At 46.5% G+C, this 12,664-nt stretch overlaps 1 protein-coding gene across 1 annotated transcript in view; it reads left to right on the forward strand.

Moving 5' to 3' along the window:
• LOC135904820 (protein spaetzle 3-like) overlaps window positions 1–10,530 on the forward strand; it is a 109,478-nt gene extending 98,948 nt beyond the window's left edge. Inside the window, exons 3-5 of the mRNA XM_065435801.2 lie at window positions 5,954–6,133; window positions 8,129–8,254; window positions 8,513–10,530. Of these exons, the coding sequence (XP_065291873.1) occupies window positions 5,954–6,133; window positions 8,129–8,254; window positions 8,513–8,681 (475 nt within the window). The 3' untranslated portion in view covers window positions 8,682–10,530. The remainder of the gene's footprint in view (window positions 1–5,953; window positions 6,134–8,128; window positions 8,255–8,512) is intronic.
• Window positions 10,531–12,664: the final 2,134 nt, after the last annotated feature.

Raw genomic sequence — 12,664 nt, forward strand, 5'->3', positions numbered from 1 at the left:
TCGCCGCTATGGTGCTCTGAATGTCACTCGCTCTTGGGGACATGAGTTCGCCCACATTCACAGTTCTGTTACTGTGTTCTTGACCGTTACTGCAACGTGACAATATTTCGTCCTGAAGGTGGAAATAAAAGGTTAGAATAGGAGGAGCTGCTTATGTAATTGTCAACTGCCTGCTTCGCACATGGCTAGCTTTCTGAGACGCAGCCTCTCACCAAGTTGGCTAAGCGCAACAACTCTTATGGGTCAAGGCAATCGATTTCTTTTTAAATCAATGTGACAGTATCGCTATACATTACCGGTGTTCCTGTGAACAGAGCGAACATTAGTCAATATAAAGAAGCGCCTCGCGTAAAATTTACACATTTTCTCGTAATTAAAAGAAATTTGATTCTGGGTTTTTACATGCCATAATCACGATCTGATTATGAGGCACGCCGTAGTGGAGGACTCCGGATTAATTTCGACCGTCTTGGGTTCTTTAACGTGCGCCCAGTGCACGGTACAAAGGTGTCTGCATTTTGCCCCCATCGAAATGCTGTCGCGGCACATTCACTCGTATACTGCACGCATATATTGGTGGTTCAAATTAGGATGTTTTAACATCGTCGCATCTGGTGTGCTCTTTTCAGAGGTATTCGCATTGTTTCTAGATGTTATCGTTTGAAATTTTCTGGTGTTTGCAGAATTTTTTGTGTGCATAATGTTTCTGCAGTTGGATCAGTGTACAAGGCGCCACTGTGAAATTAATGGGATTACAGCCCGCGAACTGCGTGCATGTTTCGTACTTAAGCTACATGCACGTGTGTCTTCCCGTAAATGCTGTTGGCAAAGGACGCGTGTCGCTATACAGTGGAAACACGCGTTATTGAAAAGTCGTCTATGGTACAGCCCAACTCACTGTAAACAAAGGTGGCGATTCCAACTGAATTTTCTGCTTGCTGTGGCGAAAACCCCCAGCTAAAGTAAACAGCTCAATCGGGCAAACCTAGTGCATTAAATGCCAATAACGTCCGCAGTGCTGTCACCAGTCATGAACGCGCCTCGCGGAGCAGCTGTCGGGACAAATTCTGACTTTTTGGAGTTCGCCAATGACGAGCCACTACTGTAAGCCATGTCCCACACTCCACAGCCACTATAGTCGGCTCCACAGCCACCATAGTCCTCCATAAAGAAAGCAACAAAATTAGAATAAAGAAAGGCGTCAGGCAGGCAGATACGATCTCTCCAATACTATTCACAGCGTGTTTACAGGAGGTATTCAGAGACCTGGATTGGGAAGAATTGGGGATAAAAGTTAATGGAGAATACCTTAGTAACTTGCGAATCGCTGATGATATTGCTTTGCTTAGTAACTCAGGGGAACAATTGCAGTGCATGCTCACTGACCTGGAGAGGCAAAGCAGAAGAGTGGGCCTAAAAATTAATCTGCAGAAAACTAAAGTAATGTTTAACAGTCTCGGAAGGGAACAGCAATTTAAAATAGGCAGTGAGGCACTGAAAGTGGTAAGGGAGTACATCTACTTAGGGCAGGTAGTGACGGCGGATCCGGATCATGAGACGGAAGTAATCAGAAGAATAAGAATGGGCTGGGGTGCGTTTGGCAGGAATTTTCAGATCATGAACAGCAGGTTGCCATTATCCCTCAAGAGAAAAGTGTAAAATAGCTGTGTCTTACCAGTACTCACCTACGGGGCAGAAACCTGGAGGCTTACGAAAAGGGTTCTGCTTAAATTGAAGACGACGCAACGAGCTATGGAAAGAAGAATGATGGGTGTAACGTTAAGGGATAAGAAAAGAGCAGATTGGGTGAGGGAACAAACGCGAGTTAATGACATCTTAGTTGAAATCAAGAAAAAGAAATGGGCAGGACATGTAATGAGGAGGGAAGATAACCGATGGTCATTAAGGGTTACGGACTGGATTCCAAGGGAAGGGAAGCGTAGCAGGGGGCGGCAGAAAGTTAGGTGGGCGGATGAGATTAAGAAGTTTGCAGGGACGACATGGCCACAATTAGTACATGACCGGGGTTGTTGGAGAAGTATGGGAGAGGCCTTTGCCCTGCAGTGGGCCTAACCAGGCTGATGATGATGATGATGATGATGATGATGATGATGATCCCACACTTCAGCTTCGACTTCCTAGTCACTGTTTCCAGACTGTCAGCTTCCTGTTTACCTATTTTACCTATTACCGTTTACCACGTATAGCGCATTCAAGCTGACATAGAGGCCTGGAGAGTGATAATAGTTATCGTGATTTATTATTTAGCGTTTTGCGTGTGAGTGTAAGAAGCGATGCTGTTCCTGGAATTAATATTTGCAAGTTTGCGATGACTCCGCTCAAGATTATATTAACTCGCGATGCAGTGAGAGTTTAGCTCGGTTCGGACTAGTCCGCTGCAACGGGGTTTCGCCGCATCACCAAGTACAGCACTCAACATTTTGCCTCCCTTGGGGGAACAATGTTTCGGTTGCTTTACGCATGTTGCGCTATCAAGCTGACTGATGAATTTGATAGCTCGTTACGCGGCGTGGAGTGCTCATGGCCAAATCTGAAAATACGGTGCACTAAGCGCTGAAGTGGAGGAAGTGCCCTGAACTTGTCAAGTTTGCGTCAGTGCTGTGCTTCCCGTTATCCTGCAGAGTCAATTGGACAGGCATTGAAGGCGGTGAAAAATACAAGGGAAAAAGAGTCAAAAGGTAGGTAGACAGACATCCACAGTCTGCACGGGGTTGTGAATTCCCATGTGCGACGCCTCGTCGCACCAGATTACGCGACAGACCGAGCGCCAAACGCCCACCTGCGTAAGCTACTAAATTCTTGCTCGTTAACGCTGGTTAGTAAGGCTCATGGAACTCTATCGATACTCTACTCTGTCAACAAATTGAATTTGTTACATGTGCTAACTTTTGTAGAGATTTCACGTGTCCAATGAAATGTAGCAGGGGAAAAGCCAACGAGACCTCTCAGATATTCAATTATTCGAGCAGTCAAGGCAGTGGCGCTCGGCTGTGGTGTGTTTGTGGCGAAACGAAGCAGTCGTGCTGGGAGCCACTCCAACATGCACGACGCCTGTCCCCGGCATGCCCGACTGGAAACACGCCTGCCACGAAGAGGACACCTATTGCATGTCTAGTGCATAGATGTTTGCACTGTTCGCACCATTGTCACGGAAAATTGTCCACAGTGTGCTGGGTGGTTTTTTCTCGAGGTTGCATGGACGATGTTCACCGAGTGTAACTGCAGGGGGTCTTTCACCTTTCCTTCTCTACTTAAAGATTACACCGATAGCTTTTGTTCTTGATGTGCGATGTTAGGTAGTCTCTCCTCTCTTTATTTTACATACTTTTAAAGGATTTCCGCAAGCGAATATGTTGTTTGTCAAGATGACAAGTGCGCAAGTGCCCCTCTTCTTTTTCGCCTGGTCCCATTAGGCGAGTGCGAAGGACGCCCGTGGGTCGGACAGAAAGGATACAGAGCGGCTCGTTGCTTCTCAAGAAAGCGAGCCGATTAGTCAAACGGGGAAACGGCGGCTCCTGCGCGTGTCGACCGTGCCGTCGATCGGCTTGCGTGACCTCGGGCAACCGCGCTTTCTTATCCGTGGCTCTATCTGTCTCGTTAGTGTAAGACCAGTCACGTCGAGTGGAACGTGATGTGATTGTCAAGCAGGCGACAGTCCCATATGCTCGTACGTGTGCTTGCGCGCGCAGCCCAGCGATAACCTTCCACGCAAGCCGTTTGGCGCACAGGGTTTCCCTGCAGTGAATGATTCTGTCTGGCCCGCTATGATGTGACCGAGGCCCTGGCTGGGAGCATGAGGGACACGAGCTGCTCTTCTGTCTTCAGTCATGCGGGTCACGGAGTCACCTGTTGGCTCTGTGCGGATGAGGCATCGCAGAACTCGCTCGCGCAGGGGCACCGAGCCAACAAACCACGGTCGAGGGTCGTAGAAATGGACGTCATATAACTGTAAAGCAGAACCGTTATCTCTGCTCAGGGGCTGGCTTCACAGCCCCCAATATATCCGGTCGTAGGTGAGGCTTAAGGAAAAAGTACCTGTGCACGCCGAAATGTCCTGCTAGAACTTGAATACAGCGAACGTTCTGAAGGCGAACGTTCCTTTTGGTATAAGATGCTATATAATGAACATCTTTAAGAAACGAACTTCTGACTTCTTTCTTTCAGGTTGCCTGCGTATCCCATGGGCTTCTGGTTGCCTTCGTCGTCGTTGCATGTTTCCTTCTCTAAACATCGTTTGCGAGCACTTTGGCACTGGTGAATGTGGTTGCACGATAGCACGCTGCATGTATGAGATACTGATCGGCGTTTGTCACTATCCACAAGTTCCAACTTGTGCACTGTTATCTGAGGAATAATCCTCCTCCTAACGATTGTGCAAGTCTTAGGGAATGGACCTTTGTCAGGTCTGTGAACGTTGAAGCGTCATTTATTTGTTTAGCCGCTGCAGTCAGTGGTTGCCTTCATAAGCGGTTGTGTGAGATGTGAGCAGCACCGAAGCAATTTGTGATGTCCTAGTTGTGATATAAGGCGTCCCCGAATTGTCGTATGGGTTTTAAGCAAAGATGTAGGTAAGTTTTCTCGCGCCAGTGCACACTATTGAGTGTTATGAATAACTAAGGGATTTAAACATTAATACGGCGGACGCTTAGGAAGTCGGAAAGAAATAAAGCACTCTCTGGGCGAGTTACTTCACTGCACGTTCGTATAACTCATTCTGCTTTGCAGCCTGCCTTTATACAGGGCAACACTAAGTAGGCCTCGAAATGAATAAGGTGTCCATCATGGCTCGCTACAAATAAAGAAAGAGAGCTTAAAATGACGTGAGGGGCTGGTGGCGTTATTCGCATTTTATTTGCAGTCGTATAAAGCAGATGCGCAGTCGTCAAGTGGCACCGCATAGCTAGGGACGTTCTGTCATGATAAAATGCTAACTCTGTGGAATACCCCTGTGTGACGCCTACAGTGAAGTCTACAGAACCAAGGGAGTTGTGAACAGCGATAATCGACAGCGCGCAGTTGAGTATTACGTGTTGTGTGCCATCTTCACTCGGTGTTCTCGCTCCCATTGTACATATATATATGTATGCTTAGACTGTATTTCAACAGCACGCCTAAGCCTTTGCGTTGTAATTAGTCCCGTAGTAATGTTTACTGCCTCGGCGGAGATATCTTGCGTGTAAGACTACATCTGAACATTTATAAACTATTATATTTTATTTTATGGGGTTCATTTTGCGATTTTAAATGTCTGAGCACACACTAATGCTTGATCCCTCGCAGACTACTCTTATATAAGCTTACGAAACATAGAGCCATGGCAGTAAGCAGAAAAAGAGACGACATTGAGTCCGGTAGGACTGAGCGAACGTGGTTATTTAGATCAATATGAGTTGCGTTCCATGCGCAAAAAGAATGCTTTGGGTGCGAATAAAATAATAAATGTTGCTGCTATGACAGAACAGTAAGGGACTAGGACACACGCCATGGCATTATTTATGATCTTCCTTCTGAGAAGCCACATGTTCTGTAAGAAAGTGGAAAGGGCTGTGGGAAAGGGTTCAGGAAATGTTTCACGCTCATCGAGGACAGCTACGCTCTTCTAATCGTTCGCTAGCTCTCTCATTTCACATGACATACGTTCCACTGTTTTTATCACGCAACCGGTACCACATCGTTACTTGTTCATGGTCCAGTCTAACCAGCGGCTTCTAAAGGCAACATCCTGACTGCAGCGATGAACATACCACGGCTGCTGCTATCTTTAGCGACGCTGACCCTGACGTTCAAGAAAATTATAATTCGGCGCATGCGTGCAAGCAGTGTGTACCAGCAATATTAGCTGCAGGCCTTATATGTAGGGCACGCAGCGCTTATCCACACCCTAGCTTCCCTATGCTGGAAGCGTAAAGCAGGACATGTGGGTGGCTCGCAGGGAGCGCATCGACATGTTCATCGACGAGAACAAGGCTCTGATACGGCGCATGTTCGGCGAGTACTCGTCGCCCGACGAGGACGGTGGCCACCGGGACCACTACGAGACGTACGACGGCAAGACCATCCACACCAGGACGGAGAGGTCCCGCTCCTCATTCGCCGGTGCCTCGTCCAACAAGTGAGTCTCCGCCGGCGATTCGGATCGCGGAGAAGGCGTGTGTGGTGTGAAAGTGCTTTCGGCGATCCATCTCCCTGGTGAAGAACAAAGAAAAAATGTAAAATTAAGAAATGACATTAGCCAGACAAACACGCACCGTTCCATTCCATAAACGTGATACATTTCGCTAGTAAGCGCATTAAAACCGCGTTATAACGAACGTAGTTCTCTCCTTGTAAACTCTACTTCATTGGAAACAATGATTTACAGCCGATTACAGCCACAGGACATTCAGATCTCTTGTACCAAGCTTTAAATAAAAAGCACATGCTTGTTGGGCAACTGCACCAAACGCGCTGTCACTCAACAAACTCGCTATTCACTGTCCTCTAGAGCAACTTGAAGTATTATGCGATAAGCTTAATTGAGTTATAACAATTATTCATTTGCCGGCATATAAGGTGCCGAATAAAACGCAATACACAATTAAGAAGCTGCAGAGCACAATGAGAAGCATCAAATTTGTTTCTTTCCGTGAAGGTACCTGTCGTCGGTTTAAGATTTCCTGCCTCACAGGCAGACTGAGCGCCATAATAGTGGGAAGAGGTCATGAGGTACGCGAAAACACTGGTCACAAGACTACAGCCATCGTTGTGTTAGAGGCATCAGTGTCCAATGCCGCCAGCTCCTCATCCTTTTCGCAGACCGTCAATGGCGAAAACAGACAAAACATCACAAAGTTCCTATGCGCGCTTTATCGCTATCGAGCCTGGCGTAGCCGCATCATTTAATCAGGTAAATAATCTACACAAAATGAGTGACCAAGAACGCTCTGCGTTCTGTTCAATTTGTCACCGTTGTTTACGGTGTATTCATGCATCATACGTTACATGCATCAACGATGATTCGTTGGAAGCAGTCACGGCTACGTAGCTGCTGCACGCTCACGGCAACGGATCTGAATTATCGGGAATCATCCAAGCACGGCATCGTATCTACTACTGTTTATTCCGTTAGCATACTTCCGGTAACCTACTAGACCGACGCAACGGTGGTGTGTCCGTGAGGTGGCGTGACGGTATATTCCCTCGAGGCCAATGGCAGTGAGCGCAGTATATAGGCACGACGAACAGGGGGTGAAGCGCGTGAAGGCGCGGCATGCGTTCAGCTTTTAATTGTCGATAACATCATTCATACGAGGCGTATTCAGCAAAGTCTCGCTGAAGTTAACACCACAGCATTCAATCCCTTTCATGAAAGGGGCTGCAGGGTCACCGTAAGAAGTAGGCAGCGCTTTTCTTTGCGTATCCTATACTTGTTTGAAAAAAAAATTAAATTATGGGGTTTTACGTGCCAGGACCACTTTCTGATTATGAGGCACGTCGTAGTTGAGGACTCCGAAAATTTCGACCACCTGGGGTTCTTTAACGCGCACCTAATCTAAGTACACGGGTGTTTTCGCATTGCGCCCCCATCGGAATGCGGCCGCCGTGGCCGGGATTCGATCCCGCGACCTCGTGCGTAGCAGTCTAACACCATCGCCACTAAGCAACCACGGCGCGTCGTACACTTGTGCGAAGAGGAATTTGCATCGGGGATCGACACCTATGAAAGTGGAGGTTCCAGGGAAAAGATACCACTGTCATAAGACCTACAAAGTCTGCAAAAGCGTAATAAAAATAAATACAGGATAATTTGAGTGTAAACATTAGAATGTAGCAAATCAGTTTTGCGGAAGCCCGCAAGGTGGACTCTTGAAATGGAAAAAAATTGTCATTCACCAGTGTGCGGCATGAAGCTATAAAGGAAACCCTTCGCATTTAAATACGCTGGCCAGGACAAATTTTTCTTCAACTGCGAAGCTTTCTTTGTGAGAAACCCGTATGAGTTTCCTTCTCTGCTTAGTGCTACAGTCGGTGGACGACATTTTTTTCCTGTCATAAGAATACAACATAAATAACATGTACAGACTGATTTTACGCTAATGACCCGAGCTGCTCACCGCTTCTCTCCCAGAGTGGATGCCTGCGAGTCGGCTGTGGAGATCGTCACACCGTACTGGGCATCGAACAGCGCTGGCAAGATTCGGGCCATTGTCAACACCCAGCACTTGCAACAGGCAATACAGCAAGAAGTCTGCCAGTGCGTATCTCAAATCCATTACTTTTCGTTATAGCATAATATCTAGCGTGATACATGACGAAGTGTTCGTGATCCGCACTATCATTATACACAAGCGAGAGTCTAATACCTGATGCGAGGCCCTGTTTTGTATTTTATCTACATCACCTAAATAATGAACACCGCCTCCACCGAACCTTTAATCGAACGAACTTGTCAAAACGGCAGACTTTGTGCCTGTATGAAATGTACTCTGTTCAGCCCACTGTATACTTGCAGGTCCGTGCAGACCAAGAAGTGCAACAACGACTGCAGCTGCGAGCAGAAGTACAAGTGGCATAGGCTCCTGGCTTACGACCCGGACGACGATTGCAAAGGAATCTTCATGGACTGGTTCCTGTTTCCCTCGTGTTGTGTGTGCCGGTGTGCAAACCCCATAAAAAAGTGACGCATAATGATCCTCGTGACGTGGCTGCTCCACCGGATAGCGCTTGAAAGTAACGAACGTCACGCTAAAGTAAATGTGGTATGCTGCTCCGAAAACCTGACGCTGATCGCAAATCACACCAGTAACATAGGACGGAAATAGAGGAAGCAGCGAAGAACGGTGACTGACAAAAAAACTGTGCGACGCATTGCTACCCAGACAGCTGTGGTGATGTGAGCCTTTTGGGACGAGCGGCCAAAACAGCACAGGACGTGAGACACCAACCACAAAACAAATTGTGCGTGCGCGTTCGATGACTGGACAGCGTGTGTATACTGGACTGGAAGACGCGGAAATGGCGCGGGCCGAGCCTCCGCGTGCGTCGTCGGCGTGGCCGTCCTACCGTGAAGCGGTGTGCGCGTGTGTGTGGTGTGTGTGCGTGTGTGCGCGTCAAGCGACTGTGGCCGTTTGACGGCGACCATGGCTGTTGTGTGCACGCACTCAGCAGCTGGTGCTCAGAGAACTGACTGTTTAAGAAAGACGCGGGCAAATAGAAGTATTACACCCGCGTAACTTGTTTGAGAAAGCAGGGACTGTCCGTTCCTGAAGGTCGATAGAGCGGGGAGCTCTTTCATCCTTGTAATTTTCCAGTAGGGAGCATGCAGATATTATATCTATGCTTAAGTGTGGCGTGCATGGTCATGATGAGGAATCAGCTTGAGAAAAAGTGAACGTTAAATCGTTATTCCAGGCCGGCACAAACGGGGGAATAACAGAACGAAAGATCATACTATAATTTAAAGAGTGATAAGCAGGTCGACGAACCATTAAGTTATACGGTTATCTGAAGGAAGAAAATGCTTAGGGAGAGAAAGGGTTAGATGGGAATTCAGAGCTGGCTGGGAAGACTTAATAAAGACTATGCAGTTGCATGCTGCAGAATATAATCCCGGTTATTTTTTCAACTTCTCTGTTACACCAGTAGCTTTACGCAGAAGCCACCAAGGCGATTAACTGTCCCTCGCACAAATCGCATAAAACCTTTCTCGTTGTGTGCCATTAGTTCGGTAATGAGCAGGCAAAATCAGCAGCTTCGCTTTGTTTCTGTTTTGTTTTTCTGTTTTTCTTCTCTAAGTTATTGATAATTGCTTTTGAGGACTGCACGAATCGCGGTCGGAGAACGCGCTTGGGGAACACAGTCGTGGCACGATGACATGAGCAAATGTTGGTTGTCGTATACGACGTGCAAATATTCCTTCTGGGCAACTGCCAACGAAAGCGGCTATTTACTGTTCATGAACAGTGGTCGGAATACTTTTTTTATATATATGCCACGCACAATGAACGGCAGCAAGTTGCTATATTAATTAGAAAAGCTATCTTTAGCACGCTGCCCGTTAGGAATGAGCGATCCCAATTGCACAGCGCAGCATGTGAAATTTCATTCATGCAATCTGTGTTCGATTTATTTTAACTCGTTCTTTTGCTATAGTTCATGTGTTCTGTGTTTTGAGCAAAGACTGGGATATCATGGAGCTTAGTGGCATGTTCTGTTTTACGAAAACGTGAATAGAAAATTAATAAAAAGAAATACCAGGCATTTTGCCCTCTTCCCTCCGCATCTAGGAGGGGCCGAGTCCACGGCCGCTTGCAAGCGCCTTCTGTATCGCAGTGGTTAGAGATGCGCAAGTGTGGTTGGCCGTGTCTCTTATTGTCTTTGCTAACTGAATCATCTGACGTTTTGGCAAGGAACGAGTGCATTGCGATCAAACTACGATAATAACTATACCTAAGAATTATTTCGCTTTATGTTGCTGTATAAAAAGTGAGCGGGAGTAAGAAAATAAATAAAATATATGAAAGCGTAAAACGATGCCCATTCCCTGCAAACCCATTAAAAGGAATGTTGCTCTTCGGTCTTGTGACGTAAGGAAATGGTACACGGAAAACGTTTTCATTATACGTGGCTTCGGAAATGCGACTTCGCGAGGCTTCATGAGCTGCCTGCTTCAGGCCACGGCGCGCCGGGGCAGTTATGTTCAAGGCACGGCGCTTCAGAGCTACACAAACGGATGAAAACAATGGTAAGAAGAGGTACTTCAGAAAGGCCAAGAACTGTTTACCTCCTTCGAAGACACCGTCGACGAGGTGTATGTTTTGTATGTACGCCTTTTTGTTGCGATTGCTCCACCAGTCGATCTTTTTTCCCCTTTTGACCCAGTACATCGGCATCAATCGTGATCCTTTACGAAATAACCCAGCAGTCAGTTTTATTGACCAATGCTCAAATGTTTGTTACTGCTTGTCATATAGTGAGCAAGACGAAGTAGTGCCTGCGGTTGAGCGAGGACACGAACGGACACTAAAGAAGATGCCGTTTGTCGGCATGCATGCCCGCGTCAGATTCACTGGCGAAGGCGTCTCTGAATGGTCCAGTTATTCAAATGTTGCTGTCATGAGCTTTCATTATAGTGGCTTGATTTTGGTGAAAAATGATGTTGCGTGAATTTTTTGCCTCGTCTCTAACAAACTCCTCAGATTTTCAGTACCTATCGCATCCTTGAAACAGCAAACCTTGTCAAACGCGAATACTTAAAGTCGCAATCATTAGACAACGTTGTCGAATACTATCCCTCCATCTTAGATACTCAGAGCTGGTCCGGCACCTTCACCGAATTGTTCTTTTCGTGAGGAAGATGAAATAATAAATCGGTTTTTCATTGCTTGTTAACGATCTTGTAATTTGCGTAAAAGGAAACTCAAAAAGACCACTCCGCTTTCTTGGGTTAGATTTAGCTATTGCAAATTTACTATACTTGGGTGCCTCGACTTTTGCGCACAGCTACATGAAGGTTTACCTTGACATCCATGATTTCTTTGTAGGGTCAATGCGATTTAATTTCTAAATGCAGACCTTAACGTCTCCTTTTATTTACATGAAATTCAATTTTATTTGTTTTGTTTTTACTTTCATTTAATCGTTCATTTACATACAATTATTATCTCTAATCTGTGTAGGTTCTAACCTATCTTTCCTCCATTTTTGTTAAATTTCGTTTAGATTCCTTCTTTTTCATGTTATGTTGAACTACTTTGTTCTTCGCTACACTCCCCAGAGCAGGTACGGGCCAGTAATTTCAAGGCTCTAAATTTACATTCGTGGCGTTCCTCTGTGAGCGCCTAAACAGAACATTTTGGCAAAAGGTATTTGTCCAGCCCATGTCAGATTCCTGGCGAATCCTTCTAGTTCAACACAATGAGCGTTTCGTGATTACAAATCCAGCCCCCTTTCCTTCATTCGCCTGGTCATTGTGCCGTTCCATGAAACCAGTGCAAGCAGGCCTCTGAGAGGTACATGGTAGCCTCCGGAGCATCCGAAGCTATTCTGCTCACTTGGTATGGAGGGGCAGTGATATTTCTTCACATTGCAGCCAGCAGATCTGTATTCTGGCGCTGTTACCATTACTACTGCCATTGCTCATCCAGCTCTTAACGCAGGTGACACCACTTCGCCGTGCAACGCGTACGACACTGTAATTGCCATGTTGTCCGACCATTAAAAGCGTCCACTCAGCCTCATTGTGGCACGTCAGTGGTTCAGTCGCCGCGCTGAACAAGCACGTGAGACGGCGGAAGACTATATCGCTACTGTACGAACCCTTATTGGTCACTGCAGTTCAGAAAGTCTCACTGATGAAATGCTTCGTAAACAGCCTGTCTCAAAAACCATAAATCAGCATGTACGTGACCAATTAATTTTTTTCAGGCTCTTCACTGGCTTTATGGTGAGCTCTCCCTATCGCAAGCCCGTATGAACAAGCCGTGAGTCGAGCTAAGTAAGTTTGCTAAGATGCCACGGTTCACCATGTTAAAAAAAGCACAAAGCTCCCGCTGATCGTCAGCACTTGCATATAAACACCTACTATATATCAGCATCAAATGAAATTTGAACAACGGAGCGCGTGGCCCAAGCATAAGTGAAGATATAGTGCACGCCGTCCAGT

Source organism: Dermacentor albipictus, chromosome 1 (genome assembly GCF_038994185.2).
Source record: "Dermacentor albipictus isolate Rhodes 1998 colony chromosome 1, USDA_Dalb.pri_finalv2, whole genome shotgun sequence".
Lineage (NCBI taxonomy): Eukaryota > Metazoa > Arthropoda > Arachnida > Ixodida > Ixodidae > Dermacentor > Dermacentor albipictus.